This window comes from Salvelinus sp. IW2-2015, linkage group LG13 (assembly GCF_002910315.2).
Source record: "Salvelinus sp. IW2-2015 linkage group LG13, ASM291031v2, whole genome shotgun sequence".
NCBI classification, from domain to species: Eukaryota; Metazoa; Chordata; class Actinopteri; order Salmoniformes; family Salmonidae; genus Salvelinus; species Salvelinus sp. IW2-2015.
In genome coordinates, this window is record NC_036853.1 from 35,229,628 (window position 1) to 35,247,534 (window position 17,907).

General features: G+C 43.7%; 1 protein-coding gene across 1 annotated transcript; it reads right to left on the reverse strand.

The window, feature by feature from the left end:
* Positions 1-9,820: 9,820 nt before the first annotated feature.
* Positions 9,821-13,362, reverse strand: LOC111971237 (voltage-dependent calcium channel gamma-1 subunit). Its single transcript, XM_070445999.1, has 4 exons — positions 13,356-13,362; positions 13,006-13,080; positions 10,237-10,374; positions 9,821-10,029 (listed from the first exon to the last, which is right to left on the reverse strand). The coding sequence occupies exons 1-4, from the start codon at positions 13,360-13,362 to the stop codon at positions 9,821-9,823; spliced, it is 429 nt and encodes a 142-aa protein (XP_070302100.1).
* Positions 13,363-17,907: the final 4,545 nt, after the last annotated feature.

The window sequence follows — 17,907 nt, forward strand, 5'->3', positions numbered from 1 at the left end:
ACATTAGAGACGAGGCTGGAAAACAGCTAGATAGAGCGAGAGAGAGAGAGTGTAGGCCGAGGGCCAGAAGGAGAGGAGCTGAGGTCAGTGGAGTGGATAAAATGAGGCTTCTTGCGAGTCATAGTCCTCTACCAATCAAAACAAGAGCACTACCTCATTACTGGACAGCCGCTCCAATTTAGCCCAAGTCACCACTGACCAATACTGTGTGTTGGGGAGAGATATCATGGCGGACTGCAGATGGCGGTGCAGAATGTCTTGTAAATGCCTCGTGAAAAAGCTTATGTCTCTAAATGTCCCTAATACTTACCAAATAATAGTACTTTCATGCTGATCTGCTCCCTAGTGGGCAACAACATCCAAACTGGATAATAACTCAAAACAACTGTAAGGCTATAACATTTTATAGAAAACACTACCAACGCAGTCAAAAGAAAACATGGCGGAGAGTAAACACAGAAAGAATGGAGAACCAAACTCTAAAAGAAAACTAAGATACGTGTTTCTACACCTGCATTGCTTGCTGTTTGGAGTTTTAAACTGGGTTTCTGTACAGTACTTTGAGATATCAGCTGATGTAAGAAGGGCTTTATAAATAAATTTGATTTGATTCTCTTTGACTGACATGGATAACCTATTTTCACCACCGTGTACAGTCAGCGTGCAACTGATAAATCTATAGATGATCAATTAGGCGTACTTGAGTTACTGTACATATCTCCCTGGCATATGACATTATTTATGCAGCAGCATACAAGACATTTTTGGACTCCCCTCTTGTGTCTCACTTGAACAGGAAGAGGGCGCGGCAGTCCTTCGTGGGCAAATTTTGTCATCAAACTTTGTCATCAAAGTCTGGCATTCCCTGGATTTATGGTGCTTTCAAGACAACTGGGAACTTTCAAAATAACAAGGTTGAATCATAATGACGTCATTTATCTTTAGGTCGTAGCTCTAGAAACGGGCCTGAGTTCCCGACATACAAATCTGAGTTGGATGACAGTTCAAAACCTATTTCCTAGTCGGAGCTCGTTTCCCCCCGAGTTCCCAGTTGTCTTGAACTCCCTGAAGTCAGATTTCCCAGTTCTGAGTTAACAGTTGTTTGGAGTGCGGCAGAAATCATGCTGTATTGACAGCATGGCCAATGTTGAATGTTTATCATTTTAAGCTTGAAAAAGAGACCCTTAAATCCAGACTTGGGACACACATCCATGCTTGCAGTTAGCCACTATCCTTCCAAACCACTCATTGGTCAATTGACCTGTTTCTATCCAATGGCCGATGAGCACCGGTACGTTTTAGCTATAATTTCTCTTCATTATTTCTCTTCATATGACAAGGATTAGAAAGGATTTGCCAGGAGATTGTCGACTTGATTCATGATGGTGACTGCTAGTTAAGATTTTGAAAGAATGATGTTGACATCAGTCCAATCAAAGCTATTGTACATATAACGTGATTTGACATAATTTTATCTGTGGCCAATGACCTTGAGTTTTAGGTTGCTTGATAGTTTCAGCATGACTGTTTGTCATTCTAATGGTGATGTGATATGGAATACAACTTGATGGTTTCAATGTGACTGTTTGTCATTCTAATGGGGATGTGATATGGAATACAACTTGATGGTTTCAATGTGACTGTTTGTCATTCTAATGGGGATGTGATATGGAATACAACTTGATGGTTTCAGCATGACTGTTGTCATTCTAATGGGGATGTGATATGGAATACAAACTTGATGGTTTCAATGTGACTGTTTGTCATTCTAATGGTGATGTGATATGGAATACAACTTGATGGTTTCAATGTGACTGTTTGTCATTCTAATGGGGATGTGATATGGAATACAACTTGATGGTTTCAATGTGACTGTTTGCATTCTATGGGATGTGATATGGAATACAACTTGATGGTTTCAATGTGACTGTTTGTCATTCTAATGGGGATGTGATATGGAATACAACTTGATGGTTTCAATGTGACTGTGTGTCATTCTAATGGGGATATGATATGGAATACAACTTGATGGTTTCAGCATGACTGTTTGTCATTCTAATGGTGATGTGATAAAATACAACTTGATGGTTTCAATGTGACTGTTTGTCATCTAATGGGGATGTGATATGGATAACAACTTGATGGTTTCAATGTGACTGTTTGTCATTCTAATGGGGATATGATATGGAATACAACTTGATGGTTTCAGCATGACTGTTGTCATTCTAATGGGGATGTGATATGAATACAACTTGATGGTTTCAATGTGACTGTTTGTCATTCTAATGATGTGATATGGAATACAACTTGATGGTTCAGCATGACTGTTTGTCATTCTAATGGGGATGTGATATGGAATACAACTTGATGGTTTCAAATGTGACTGTTGTGTCATTCAATGAGGGATGTGATATGGAATACAACTTGATGGTTTCAATGTGACTGTTTGTCATTCTAATGGGGATGTGATATGGAATACAACTTGATGGTTTCAATGTGACTGTGTCATTCTAATGGGGATGTGATATGGAATACAACTTGATGGTTTCAATGTGACTGTTGTCATTCTAATGGTGAGTGTGATATGGAATAAACTTGATGGTTTCAATGTGACTGTTTGTCATTCTAATGGGGATGTGATATGGAATACAACTTGATGGTTTCAATGTGACTGTTTGTCATTCTAAGGGATGTGATATGGAATACAACTGATGGTTTCAATGTACTGTGTGTCATTCTAATGGGGATATGATATGGAATACAACTTGATGGTTTCAATGTGACTGTTTGTCATTCTAATGGGGATATGATATGGAATACAACTATTGGTTTCAGCATGACTGTTTGTCATTCTAATGGGGATGTGATATGGAATACAACTTGATGGTTTCAATGTGACTGTTTGTCATTCTAATGGTGATGTGATATGGAATACAACTTGATGTTTCAATGTGACTGTTGTCATTCTAATGGGGATGTGATATGGAATACAACTTGATGGTTTCAATGTGACTGTGTGTCATTCTAATGGGATGTGATATGGAATACAACTTGATGTTTCAATGTGACTGTTTGTCATTCTAATGGGGATGTGATATGGAATACAACTTGATGGTTTCAATGTGACTGTTTGTATTCTAATGGGGATGTGATATGGAATACAACTTGATGGTTTCAATGTGACTGTTTGTCATTCTAATGGATGTATGAATGATACAACTGATGTGTTCGCATGACTGTTTGTCATTCTAATGGGGATGTGATATGGAATACAACTTGATTGTGTTCATGTGACTGTTTGTCATTCTAATGGGGATGTGTATGGAATACAACTTGATGGTTTCAATGTGACTGTTTGTCATTCTAATGGGGATGTGATATGGATACAACTTGATGGTTCAATGTGACTGTGTCATTCTAATGGGGATGTGATATGAATACAACTTGATGGTTCAATGTGACTGTTTGTCATTCTAATGGGGATGTATATGGAATACAACACTGATGGTTTCAATGTGACTGTTTGTCATTCTAATGGGGATATGACTCGTTCATAGGACATAGGATTTCTCTTGACTATTAAATTGGTACTGTGTACTGTACTGTACCATGTTTCAAACTTGATGTTGTGTGATCCACAGCTAGTTGATACCTGTCCTGTTTGCTGAATAAAAAACACAATCAGCTGAAAGTGAAGCTTACAAAAACATAACTGTTTTCGAGGAATCACCAAAATATTTTTGTGACCACATCTCAAATAATGAAAAATACAGTACAGAATCTTGTCTGATGTTCTCTATATCATCATCAGAGATCGTACTAGTATTGTGTGTGTGTGGTTGTGTGTGTGGTGTGTGTGTGTGTGTGTGTGTGTGTTGTGTGTGTGTGTGTGTGTGTGTGTGTGTGTGTGTGTGTGTGTGTGTGTGTGTGGTGTGTGTGTGTGGTGTTGTTGTGTGTTGTGTGTGTGTGTGTGTGTGTGTGTGTGTGCGTCCGTGCACCCGTGTGAGTGCATCCGTACACATGCGTGAGTGCGTCCATGTTTCCCTCCGAATGTGTATCTCTTGTTCAGTCTCTCATATCTCCTCTGCACTCTCTGTCAAAGCTAGTCTTTCACTAAAGACCTCAAACTGCAGTCCGTCCTGTGTGATGGGAATAGGTACGTACTCTCTATCCATGGAAAATCCAAATATAAAGTGATTACGTGTATCTGTGCATTTAATGCATTTGTGCCGTGGTGTTATGAGTACATTAATCATTATTCTACATGACACTAATCATTTATAAAACTCGATTTCATTAAGTTGTAATCAAGTGGGGGAGTTTGATCATTAACACCTGAAGAAACTGAAATCATCTACTTTTGTGAGTGCATCCATGTTTCCCTCCGAATGTGTATCTCTTGTTCAGTCTCTCATATCTCCTCAGTCACTCTCTGTCAAAGCTAGTCTTTCCACTAAAGACCTCAAACTGCTCTGGTGTCAAATGTGGATCTGTCAAAACCATGTCAGTTGATACCTGCAAAAGACATGCAGAGGACTTATCACACTCATGGCAATTGGTTTTCTGCGAATCCACTTCTCCCAAACCTCTTTACAAGTTTACATCATCTTCTGTCTATCTCTGTTACAGACCACTAATGTCTCTCTCTGCCAGTTAGTTGTGTGTTACCTGACATGGCCTTCTGATTTTACTGAGAAGCTCACTGTGATGCAGAAAGGGCAGCTCGGGCAGGTTCATCTGTAGCTCAGTGGGCTGGTCTACACAGGTTCATCTGTAGCTCAGTGGGCTGGTCTACACTGGTTCATCTGTAGCTCAGTGGGCTGGTCTACACTGGTTCATCTGTAGCTCAGTGGGCTGGTCTACACTGGTTCATCTGTAGCTCAGTGGGCTGGTATACACTGGTTCATCTGTAGCTCAGTGGGCTGGTCTACACTGGTTCATCTGTAGCTCAGTGTCTGGTCTACACTGGTTCATCTGTAGCTCAGTGTCTGGTCTACACTGGTTCATCTGTAGCTCAGTGGGCTGGTCTACATTGATTCATCTGTAGCTCAGTGGGCTGATCTACACTGGTTCATCTGTAGCTCATTGGGCTGGTCTACATTTCACGCATAATGATCAGTATTAGGCTAATAATGAGGGACTTGAGGGAGAACATGGCCTGGTATGACATTCTGGTCCCGGTCAGTCCCTGTTGTGATGGGGAATAGGTACGTACTCTCTATCCATGGGAAAATCCAAATAAAGTGATTACGTGTTTCTGTGCATTTAATGCATTTGTGCCGTGGTGTTTATGAGTACATTAATCATTAWTCTACATGACACTAATCATTTATAAAACTCGATTTCATTAAGTTGTAATCAAGTGGGGGAGTTTGATCATTAACACCTGAAGAACTGAAGCTTGGTTTTATCATTCTTTTTGAAAAACCGAACACTTGTGTGTATGACAGGGATGATGTGTTGGAAACTGACAGGGTACACTTTTAGAAAATAAGGTGCTACCTAGAACCAGAAAAGGTTCATCAGTTTGAAAATAACTATTTTTGGTTCCAAGTGGAACCCTTCCACTAATACCTTTCCACTAAGGTTCTATGTGGAACATTTTCACCACTAGCAGGTTCTTAGTAAAACCTCTTTCACCCCAAAGGGTTCTTGGGGACAAACGAAGAACTCTTTTAGTTCTAACGGTTATCTATGTTATCTATGGGGACAAACGAAGAACYCTTTTAGTTCTAACRGTTATCTATGTTATCTATGGGGACAAACGAAGAACCCTTTAAGTTCTAAAGGTACAGAGACATGCGTGCTGCTGCTTGGGTTCACTGCGACAGAGGCTGCGTACCAAATGGCACCCTATTCCCTATATAGTGGACTACTTTTGACTATGGACCCTGGTCAAATTGAATGCACTATAAAGGGAATAGGGTGCCATTTAGGATGTAGCCCAGGTAACAGAACGGATGTGCTACAGCAGCTAGAGGGTTAAAAGTAGAGAGGCGTGTTCTGCTGCCTGGGTCCACTGCAGACAGACAGGGACACATCCTACTACTTTAAGCTAGCTGTCTGTCTGCTGGTGAACATTGGCTCTGAGGGGAGCAGAGCTAGAAATGATTTGTGATTTCAGTGTGCTGTTTCCCAAATGGCACCAATTGGGTTCTGGTCAAAAGTAGTGCACTGTATAGGGAATAGGGTGCCATTTAGGATGCAGGTCAGTGTTCTGCATCCATTACGGCTTCTTCTCACAGAAGCCATGACCTCCAAGTTGCCATGTTTATGGAGCGTTTAGAAAATGTTTCTCTCAATCTAGAACAGCTTTCTGAATGAAATAGAAGTGAAAGCGTGTCATGGTGGGTTAGAGATGAAGCTGTGGGGTTTCTGGCTGAGGGAAGAAAGATAAGGTCTATATATGTCAAATATATCTCTGTTTAAAGGAGCAATCTGTGATAGAGACATCCGTTATTATTTGTTTTAATTCCCATTGAAATGCCTCATTAGCTTGGTTCAACTGTCATACCACATCAGAACCCAAAATATAAGCTTTTTTTCATACACTGTATATCCTCAAAACATGATTAAAACTATCATTGATCTAAAGGATGGCCAGTCCTTGCATCCATAGCTCTGTCTATACATTGAGAGTAGTTACATATTGTATCTCGAGTCCTATCCCTAAGCTGTTTAACAAATCAGTGGATGGGTGATCTTTGTTGTTGTTTGAACTCCAGATTGCATCTTTAATAACTCTATGACATATGCTTACAGCGAAACAGCAATGGTTAGGCCTTGCAGAAAATATATATATACTGTACCTGTCAGAGAACCTGGTACAAAACAATGGGTTAGGTGCTTAGATGGGTGAGAACAAGGGATGTTTCGTGTTTAGATGTACTTGAATCTGTCAGCACAGAACATTACAGCTTTGTAGCTATTGAAATCAGTACCTACACAAAAGTGTTGCCCAAAAACAGAACATGCCCGTCGCTTGTTGACTGAAAATCACCACAATTTAGCTTGTCCAGCTGGCTATAATACTTTGAAGATAATTCATTATGCAACACCTGTCCTGTGTCAACAGAAAGAAAAGCCTTGAAACATTCTCACACTATCTTTTGATTTAAGTGCACACACAGACAGAGACAGAGAGGGGAGGAGAGACGAGAGACAGAGAGACCGAGAGAGACGAGAGAGAGAGAGAGAGAGAGAGAGAGAGACGAGAGAGAGAACAGAGAGAGAGAGAGAGAGAGAGAGAGAGAGGAGAGAGAGAGAGAGAGAGAAGAGAGAGAGAGAAGAGAGAGAGAGAGAGAGAGAGAAGAGAGAGAGAGAGAGAGAGAGAGAGAGAGAGAGAGAGAGAGAGAGAATACAATATGAGGAGAGGTACACAATGCGAGATATTGCCATTCAGTGGAGACAATGTATCTGTCAATAATCACGTGGTGGGCTTGAATGTTTTGTGTTCAAGCTAGATTGCAATGGATTGTTTGAGTGAAGCTACTATTGAACAAAAAACAACATAATATCTATCATCTTCATAGGCCCATGTTAAAACATACAAGTACTGTATACACGCTGTACATTCTACGTGTCCTCTGTAAACAAAACAGCAGTTAGCTCCCTAACTAATACAGTAGATCCGTGTACAGGCATTGCACTGGAGCTTCAATATGGTTTAATCCATTGATACATGTAATAAAATAAACATTGTTTGTAGCTGCCTGGAGGGGTGAAAATTACAATGCAACGTTCATTAAAGCATTAACTTATTTCATTACAAAAATGTAGAACGCTAGAGGCGAAATGTATATTAGAAGTGTACAAGACAGCTCAAACTATATTAATTACACAGAGTAGCAGCTCACTATGTTGCCATGTTCTTTTAGCTCTTTCTGTCTCTGTGGTCACTTTATAGCAACAGTTACATTTTAATACTGTACATTATAGGTGCGTTTGTAAATTCACTTTAGAGTGTCAGAGTGCACTCGGAGTGTGCTTGAGTGTTCGAAAATTCAGAGCGTTTGGCTCTCGGAGCGTTCAGAGCTCACGCTGGACACTCTGGCCGAGGTGTGGGTGATCTGAGCATTCTGACTTTTACTCGGCAGTCAAGCACCCAAGACAACTGGCTAAACTTGTTTAGCGTGCTTGCTATCTACTTCCAGACACAAATGAGAGAACACCTCCTGAACATGTTACTCACCCTTGCAGAGCTGGTAGAAGTGCTAGAGTGTTTTCATGTTATCAAGAGGGTTAGTGACTCTGTGTTACTGGCAACAATTTAATTCTGTTTTTTAGCCAATATTTACTTACATCTGTCATAACAACCGGGTTTAGGCAGTTCGTAAATTCATAAATTATTCTGCGCTCTGGCACTCTCCAACCAGAGGGGTCTGAAATCGAAGTAAGTTGCCATGGTGAATTTACTAACGCACCCTATATCAGGCAGTCCTCAAGTGCCACAGTGTCTGTTGCTTAGTAACGGATGATATGACCAGGAGACGGACACTCTCCGCAATCAATGACAGAAATGTATCAGTTAAGGACCAAAGAAAGGATAATCTGTGGCCCTCGAGGACTGCTCAGAGATCCTGCCTTACATCTTTATTCTGTACACTTAAAACAAGCAGTGTAGTGCAGTGTTTCCCCTTCTACCACTACTTAGGCGGGGTGCCCCACTCTCATCCTCTGTATCCTTAACTCGTGCCCCACCACCAGCCTCAATTTAGTTTATCTTCAGTTGGATTCTAAAAACATGTATGTTTTTGGCAGCCTTTGTTGAAGATTCCACTGGTCTAGAATAGTCTGGTCAGTTCTGTTTCAATCTTTCTGATCTGGTCTGTTCTAATGGAGTCTACTACTAGTCTAAGGCTCCATGGAGTCTGGCTCTTGTCCTACAGGTCTCCCAGGGTTGATCTGGCAGGTCTAATCTGATCTACTACTACTAGTCTAAGGGCTCATGGAGTCTGGCTCTTGTCCATACAGGTCTCCCAGGGGTTGATCTGGGCAGGTCTAATCTGATCTACTACTACTAGTCTAAGGGCTCCATGGAGTCTGGCTCTGTGTGCATACAGGTCTCCCAGGGGTTGATCTGGGCAGGTCTAATCTGATCTACTACTACTAGTCTAAGGGCTCCATGGAGTCTGGCTCTTGTCCATACAGGTCTCCCAGGGGTTGATCTGGGCAGGTCTAATCTGATCTACTACTACTAGTCTAAGGGCTACATGGAGTCTGGCTCTATGTCCATACGGTCTCCCAGGGGTTGATCTGGCAGGTCTAATCTGATCTACTACTACTAGTCTAAGGGCTCCATGGAGTCTGCTCTTGTCCATACAGGTCTCCCAGGGGTTGATCTGGTCAGGTCTAATCTGATCTACTACTACTAGTCTAAGGGCTCCATGGAGTCTGGCTCTATGTCCATACAGGTCTCCCAGGGGTTGATCTGGCAGGTCTAATCTGATCTACTACTACTAGTCTAAGGGCTCCATGGAGTCTGGCTCTTGTCATACAGGTCTCCCAGGGGTTGATCTGGCAGGTCTAATCTGATCTACTACTACTAGTTCTAAGGCTCCATGGAGGGTCTGGCTCTGTGTTCCATACAGGTCTCCCAGGGGTTGATCTGGGCAGGTCTAATCTGATCTACTACTACTAGTCTAAGGGCTCCATGGAGTCTGGCTCTGCGTCCATACAGGTCTCCCAGGGGTTGCGTGGCATCTGGGGCATGGAGATGATCAACAGGCTGAGGCCACTGAAGACCAGGAGGACGAAGGAGGTGCAGGCACATTCAAATGACCAGGAGTAGTAGTACTGTTCCCAGACGGTCTCCTCGCTGTCAATCACAGGTCTCCCAGGGGTTGCGTGGCATCTGGGGCATGGAGATGATCAACAGGCTGAGGCCACTGAAGACCAGGAGGACGAAGGAGGTGCAGGCACATTCAAATGACCAGGAGTAGTAGTACTGTTCCCAGACGGTCTCCTCGCTGTCAATCATCCGCTTGGTGGAGTTCCGCATCACCTCAACAGAGATGATGATGCAGAGACCTAGAGGGAGAAGGGGTACAGGTGGGATGGATGTGCAGACAGACGGACGGATGGGGAGACGGAAAGAACAAACTAATTAACGAACTAACGAACAAATGAACAAATAACTGATGAACCTGGATGGACAGGCAGAAAAATGTACACTGTTCTTTGTAGTCATGCCTGATGTATGACATGAATATCTCAGTCAAAGTAGATGTGTCTGACCTGCGAAGGCAAAGAACATCCCAGCAGGCCTCAGCAGGTAGTCCCTCCCCTTCCCGAAGGAGCACACGACACAGAGCGACCCCAGGGTCATGAAGGCCAGGCTGAACACAGCGATGGCCGCAGCTGAGAGGTTGTACTCTGAGAGTGAGAGAGAGAGTGAGAAAGATAGAGTGAGAGAGAAAGAAAGAAAGAAAGAAAGAGAGAGAGAGAGAGAGAGAGAGAGAGAGAGAGAGAGAGAGAGAGGGAGAGGGAGAGAAAGGGAGTTAACCTGGATTCTTTTCAGAGGAGAGAAAATGGGGAGATACTACCTCAACTTGTCCAATAAGAACACATATTTCCATTTTTCTGTTGCAAAACGTTTTGCTAMGGTGTGCCTTACTGAAAAATGAACATGGCCATGGACAGTTTAACATTGTTTATGACAGTGCTAATGAGTCAACTTTGAGGTTTTGTATTGTAATGTTTTGTATTGTAATGCTAGAAAGAAGGATCCTSAAGTCAAGCATTTTGGAGGATCAGGGGCCCTCAATCTGTTTATCTTTCCATTTTGATTTCCAACAGAAAATCATTCAGTTCTTACTGTAACCTATCTCCCATTCTAAGGCATCGGAACTCCCACTAACCCATCCCCCCTCCAATTAACCTTAATCAGCATGAAGAGAATACAGCAGATTGCCCTCTTAAACAGTGTCTTCCTTAACCATCACTGACTATATAGTTAGCCTGGTTGAACCAGCAGACTGAATGGTGCGATCCCCACTGTTTCACTGAGCTCAGCATTCACTCCGGTTTAACCATGCTACAATACACTAAAACGGTCTATTAGCACTGCTTCTAGCAGAGGAGTGATGAAGAAAGCCTTGTCTCCAGGTGACTCATTCGACTCTCCTCTCTAACCCCCCCCTCCAATCCTCCAGGCCCATTGTACAGATTACGATAAGCCAGGGCTCACTTTCCCGTCGTAACGCCCTGACTGAGCAGCAGGAGAGCATGGAGCGTGAAATAAGCGTGATCGTTCCACTCAAGTAGCTACTTTTGTCATGGCTTGGCTGTGGAGAGACACAGAGGGAGACATACAATCTGTGTCTACATGCGTGTGACCTCAGACGTTAGGGTGGGCTGCCTCTGCCTGTGMTACCGACCTGCTAAGGATTATTATGGCTGCGTCCCAAATGGCACCCTATTCCTTATATACAGTAGTGCACTACTTTTGACCAGAGTCCGTAGAGGCATTTGGGACATAGGCACAGCCAATAGGTCCACATGGCAAAGTGATGTTTTCAACTAAATTCACGCAAGCAGGGATGAGAGGGGACGGAAGCAACCTTTCCTCCGTTAAAAGCAGTGCAGAATCCTCACTCTCAAACACATAGATCCCCGGAACGCAATTCACTTTCCAGCCCACTTTCCAGCTCACACTCTCAAACACATAGATCCCCTGAACGCAGCTCACTCTCCAGATCCCAATCACCTGAATTCTGATCACCTGTTCACACACCTGTATGTCATTATCACACACTATTTAGTTCAGTTCTTTGCACCCCATCATTGTGAGGTATTGTTTGTTTTGTGACACACTTCTATTTGGAGCTCTGTTTTTCCCGTAATTTACTCCTCCTGTGTATGATAGTTTTTGCCTGCCTCACTAACGACACCTTTTGCCTATTCCCTACCTGTACTTTAGCCTATTGGATTTCCTGTTATCAACATATTGCCTGATCTCCCGGACGACGTTACTAGCCTTTTCCMTGACAGTACTGTTGCCTTTTTGGACCCCCTGTGTATGACCTTCTACCTGTCCCTGGACCCTGCTACCTGCCTCCTCCTGTGGTCCTTTACAATAAAACACCTGCTGCGCCCTGCGCTTTAAACCAGCTCTCTGTCTCCCATCGTATTCATTACAATAAGGACACACATAATTAAAACATGTTTCATTAGAACTGGATTCTAGCTCCTGTACAAATGTCACCAGTCAACTCCATTACACTCAAAAGTTACTTCACCTTCAACCAGTAAATCCTACTGATGGCTAGCCATGCTAGCTTCCTACCTGTCTGTCTTAATGAGTGTTATCATGCTTATAGCATACTCTGCACACAACAATGTATATTTGTACGGGGTCTGCAGTAGTCTCCTAGAATAGCATCTGTTTTGAGAAGAGCAATGTGAGATGCGGAAAGAACTCGTTTTTTCCCCTGAAGCGTAATAACTAATAGCAGGCACGTCTGGTGTGTGTGTGTGTGTGTGTGTGTGTGTGTGTGTGTGTGTGTGTGTGTGTGTGTGTGTGTGTGTGTGTGTGTGTGTGTGTGTGTGTGTGTGTGTGTGTGTGTGTGTGTGTGTGTGTGGGAAAGGGAAAGGGAGAGAGAAAGTGTTTGCCAATCACAGAGGGTACCATTCATGTCTGTGTTTTGACTGAATGTGTTTTATTGTCATGCTGAGAGCCCAATGAGCAGTACCATAGACACATAGTATACATCTCATTCATATTCACCATGCCTCCCCCTCTACAGCATAGGCCCCTCATTGCATGAAAACAAGGATTTGCAGTTCTGATATTTAAGGAAATGCACCATATTTGAGGGAATTGTACTCATGTATTACTCAATTTACAACTCAAACTCAAGTTGTAAATTGCTTAAAATCRCCACAGAGAATTTCACAGTGGTGAAACTGACCGAATGTATTAAAAAAATATTTTTTTTACAAAACCTTGTGTTGCACTGTGGCTCATTCACCRGAAGCCTGTAACGAAGGAGAGAGAGAACTCACCTTTCTGAGTTTTGGCTTCGAACCCTTTGGCCTCTTCTTCCTTAGTGAAGTGTTTGAAGTAGGAGCAGTTCTTGGCTGCGGAGGGAAAGAGATGAAACATTTATTGAAGTGGGTGCAGGTGCATGGTGGCTCTGGGTTGTATCTGCCTCCCAATGCTCCAGCACTACCAATGAGCCTGGCAGCCATTTTATTTTCTCAAAGACCACTTCCGTKGTGGCCGTCGCACCGTGAGGTCTTCWAGGCAGAGAGCTCTGTAAATGGTGTAAATCATTTTGTTATTTTTTGTGTTTTTYGTTTCATTATTAAAATACTTTTGGGGGGTTTGACTCCTCTGGGGKTTGATCACTTACATCTCATGRTCTTGACTCTCAGAGTTGAAGAATTGGGATGAAAAGTCAATATTTTTGKCTTATAGCTAGCTAGCTGGCTGTTTGGATTTAAATAATGTAGCCCTGGCTTTATTGTTTCRTCTGTCAGGAAGAATAACAACAAGTACAGCATGCTGTGTCCAGAGATGGCAGAATAGTTTTTATCATTTCATCATTAGTAAACATTMATTCAAAAACTTTGACTAAAATCCGGTGTTTCTGTGTCAAAGTTTAAAAAAAATAGATTTCAGTCTTCTGTGATGTATATATAGTGTAATATTGGGATGTTAACTAAAAATTTTCAATACATTTCAACTATATATGACACGGTGCAGGTTTCTTCTTTATTTTAAGTCCATAACCATTGTGTGTGAGTGTATGCTTTTGTTTTCAAAGTAGATTTATTTAAGACTACTAAGAAACACTCTGTGTGGCCCTGATTTAGCCCTGCAGTAAAAGGTTAACTGCTGCCAAGATGTGTGGCTTTTCGTGTGCTTTTCAGCAACCATGGCATCACCCAGGTGGGTGCTATATGTTTGGCATGGAGGACCAGTACCTACGGAGGAGCGGGTCCTATGGAGGACCAGTACCTACGGAGGAGGCGGGTACTATGGAGGACCAGTACCTACGGAGGAGCGGGTCTATGGAGGACAGTACTACGGGGAGCGGGTCCTATGGAGGACCAGTACCTACGAGGAGCGGGTACTATGGAGGACAGCACCTATGGAGGAGCGGTCCTATGGAGGACCAGTACCTACGGAGGACGGGTCCTATGGAGTACCAGTACTACGGAGGAGCGGTCCTATGGAGGACCATACCTACGGAGGAGCGGGTCCTATGGAGGACAGTACCTAGGAGGAGCGGGTCCTATGGAGGACAGTACCTACGGAGGACGGGTCCTATGGAGGACCAATACCTACGAGGAGCGGGTCTATGGAGGACCATACCTACGGAGGAGCGGGTCCTATGGAGGACCAGTACTACGGAGGAACGGGTCCTATGGAGACCAGTCCTACGGAGGAGCGGGTCCTATGGGAGGACCAGTACCTACGGAGGACGGTCCTATGAGGACGTACTACGGAGAGCGGTCCTATGGAGGACCAGTACCTACGGAGGAGCGGGTCCTATGGAGGACCAGTACCTACGGAGGAGCGGGTCCTATGGAGGACCAGTACCTACGGAGGAGCGGGTCCTATGGAGGACCAGTACCTACGAGGACGGGTCCTATGGAGGACCAGTACCTACGGAGGAGCGGGTCCTATGGAGGACCAGTACCTACGGAGGACGGGTCCTATGGAGGACCAGTACCTACGGAGGAGCGGTCCTATGGAGGACCAGTACTACGAGGACGGTCTATGGAGACCAGTACGGAGACGGTCCTATGGAGGACCAGTACCTACGGAGGAACGGGTCCTATGGAGAACTGACCATGGTAAAAGCAGCTGTGGTGCCCTGATGAAGCGCTACAGGCCTGTTTGTCAGATTGTCTTTGTTTCTCTCTGGCTCTACCATCGATGTCCCTTCCCCTGAAGTACACTGCATTTCCAATCCAAACTGCCTCAACTCAGGCTTTCATCAACTCAGGCTTTCATCCCAAACCAAATATAGACTTCAATCTCCATCTCACACCATCTCAATTTAAATGTGTTGTTTTCTGTTTTGATTTTTATGCACTATGAGATCATTTTCTGAAAATTAAATAAATCATTATTTTTTATTAAACCCATAGAAAATGAAAATCCAATTTGAGATCTCTTCTTCTTTATCACCTCTAATCGCCTGGACAGAGTGATGGAGAGGTATGGTCTGTTTCCCTGGACAGAGTGATGGAGAGGTATGGTCTGTTTCCCTGGACAGAGTGATGGAGAGGTATGGTCTGTTTCCCTGGACAGAGTGATGGAGAGGTCCACGGTGATGGAGTATGGTCTGTTTTCCCTGGACAGAGTGATGGAGAGGTATTGGTCTGTTTCCCTGGACAGTGGTGATGGAAAGGTATGGTCTGTTTCCTGCAACAGAGTGACGGAGAGGTATGGTCTGTTTCCTGGACAGAGTGATGGAGAGGTATGGTCTGTTTCCTGGACAGTGTGATGGAGAGGTATGGTCTGTTTCCCTGGACAGGTGATGGAGAGGTATGGTCTGTTTCCTGGACAGAGTGATGGAGAGGTATGGCCTGTTTCTATCTCCCTGGACATGAGTGTGGAAGAAGGTGTATGGTCTGTTTCCTATCTCTCTGGACAGAGTGATGGAGAGGTATGGTCTGTTTCCCTGGACAGAGTGATGGAGAAGTATGGCCTGTTTCCTATCTCCCTGCACAGAGTGATGGAGAGGTATGGTCTGTTTCCTATCTCTCTGACAGAGTGATGGAGAGGTATGGTCTGTTTCCTATCTCCCTGGACAGAGTGATGGAGAGGTATAGTAAGTTCTTATCTCTCTGGACAGAGTGATGGAGAGTATATGTCTGTTTCCTATCTCTCTGGACAGAGTGATGGAGAGGTATGGTCTGTTTCCTATCTCCCTGACAAAGTTGATGGAGAGGTATGGTCTGTTTCCTATTATCTCCTGGACAGAGTGATGGAGAGGTATGGTCTGTTTTCTATATCCCTGACAGAGTGATGGAGAGGTATGGTCTATTTCCTATCTCCTGGAACAGTGATGGAAGGTATGGTCTGTTTCCTATCTCTCTGGACAGAGTGATGGAAGGTATGGTCTGTTTCCTATCTCTCTGGACAGAGTGATGGAGAGGTATGGTCTGTTTCCTATCTCCTCTGCACAGAGTGATGGAGAGGTATGGTCTGTTTCCTATCTCCCTGCACAGAGTGATGGAGAGGTATGGTCTGTTTCCCTGACAGAGTGATGGAGAGGTATGGTCTGTTTCCTATCTCCTGCACAGAGTGATGGAGAGGTATGGTCTGTTTCCTATCTCTCTGGATAGAGAGTGATGGAGAGGTATGGTCTGTTTCCTATCTCCTGGACAGAGTGTGGAGAGGTATTGTATGTTTCCTATCTCTGGACAGAGTGATGGAGAGGTATAGTCTGTTCCATATCTCTCTGGACAGAGTGATGGAGAGGGTATAGTCTGTTTCCTATTCTCCTGCACAGAGTGATGGAGAGGTATGGTCCGTTTCCTATCTCTGCACAGAGTGATGGAGAGGTATGGTCTGTTTTCCTATCTCCCTGGACAGAGTGATGGAGAGGTATGGTCTGTTTCCTATCTCCCTGGTAACAGAATGTATAATGTACTTCCCCATGCGTTTGTTTTCACAAAATAAATAACTTCGGCCAGTGCGTCCGCAGTTGAGCATCATTTATTTCTGCTGTGTGTTAAAATGGGAAAACAGCACGTTAGTGTGCAGGACTTAACAGTGTTGATGGCTTGTCGATGGCAAAATCCTGCATCACATTTTCCATACTGGGCGAGACAAAATACAACAATACAATACAAAATATAACATGTGTAATAACCTGTTGTTTAAATGGAAACAAGAACGTTAGTTGTGCAAGGACTAACAGTGTTGATGGCTGTCGATGGCAAATCTGTAGCTGAAGACAACTTGTGTTAGCCGTCGGCTTATGTGACCATGACATCGGTGTATGCTAGCTAACACAATTATTTACAGCCAATCATTGCCAAAGCACATCCAGAAAGCCCCTCAATCCCTAATAGACCATAATATACCCACCACATGTATAAAAATCAGTAACGTACAGCAAACTTATGTACACATTGTAAAATAGAAATAGAAAACCAGTATTCAGAACGTGACCTACCCCTTGCATCACATTTCATACTGGAAGACCTGAACGTTCGCGATCTCCCCCTATCTGCAAGCGGCCAATCACAACACCCTTATTGTCGAATCAAGTTGAACTAACCAATAAGAAATGTGTAACATCAAATACACATTTCTTTAGAGGCAAGTGGAAACATAACCTAACCCTGTTACCTGCACAGAGTGATTGGAGAGTGTGGTGTCTGTTCCTATCTCCCTGCCAGAGTGGATGGAGAGGTATGCTGTCTTCGTTTCCCTATCCCCTGCCACAGAGTGATGGAGAGGTATGGTCTGTTTCCTATCTCCCTGCAGAGTGATGGATAGGTATAATCTGTTTCCTATCTCAACTGCACAGAGTGATTGGAGAGTATAGTCTGGTTTTCCCTGCACAGGTGATGGAGAGGTATGGTCTGTTTCTATCTCCCTGGCACAGAGTGATGGAGAGTATTGCTGTTTCCTAATCTCCCTGCACAGAGTGATTTGGAAGAGTTTTATGGTCTGTTTCCTATCTCCCTGGACAGAGTGATAGAGAGGTATGGTCTTATTTTCCTATCTCCCTGCACAGAGTGATGGAGAGTTATGGTCTGTTTCCTATCTCCCTGGACAGAGTGATGAGAGCGGATATGGTCTGTTTCCCTGACAGTGGTGATGGAGCGGTATGCGTCTGTTTTCCCTGGACAGAGTGATGGAGAGGTAATGGTCTGTTCCCTGGGACAGAGTGATTGGAAGGTATGGTCTGTTCTCATGGACTAGAGTGAATGGAG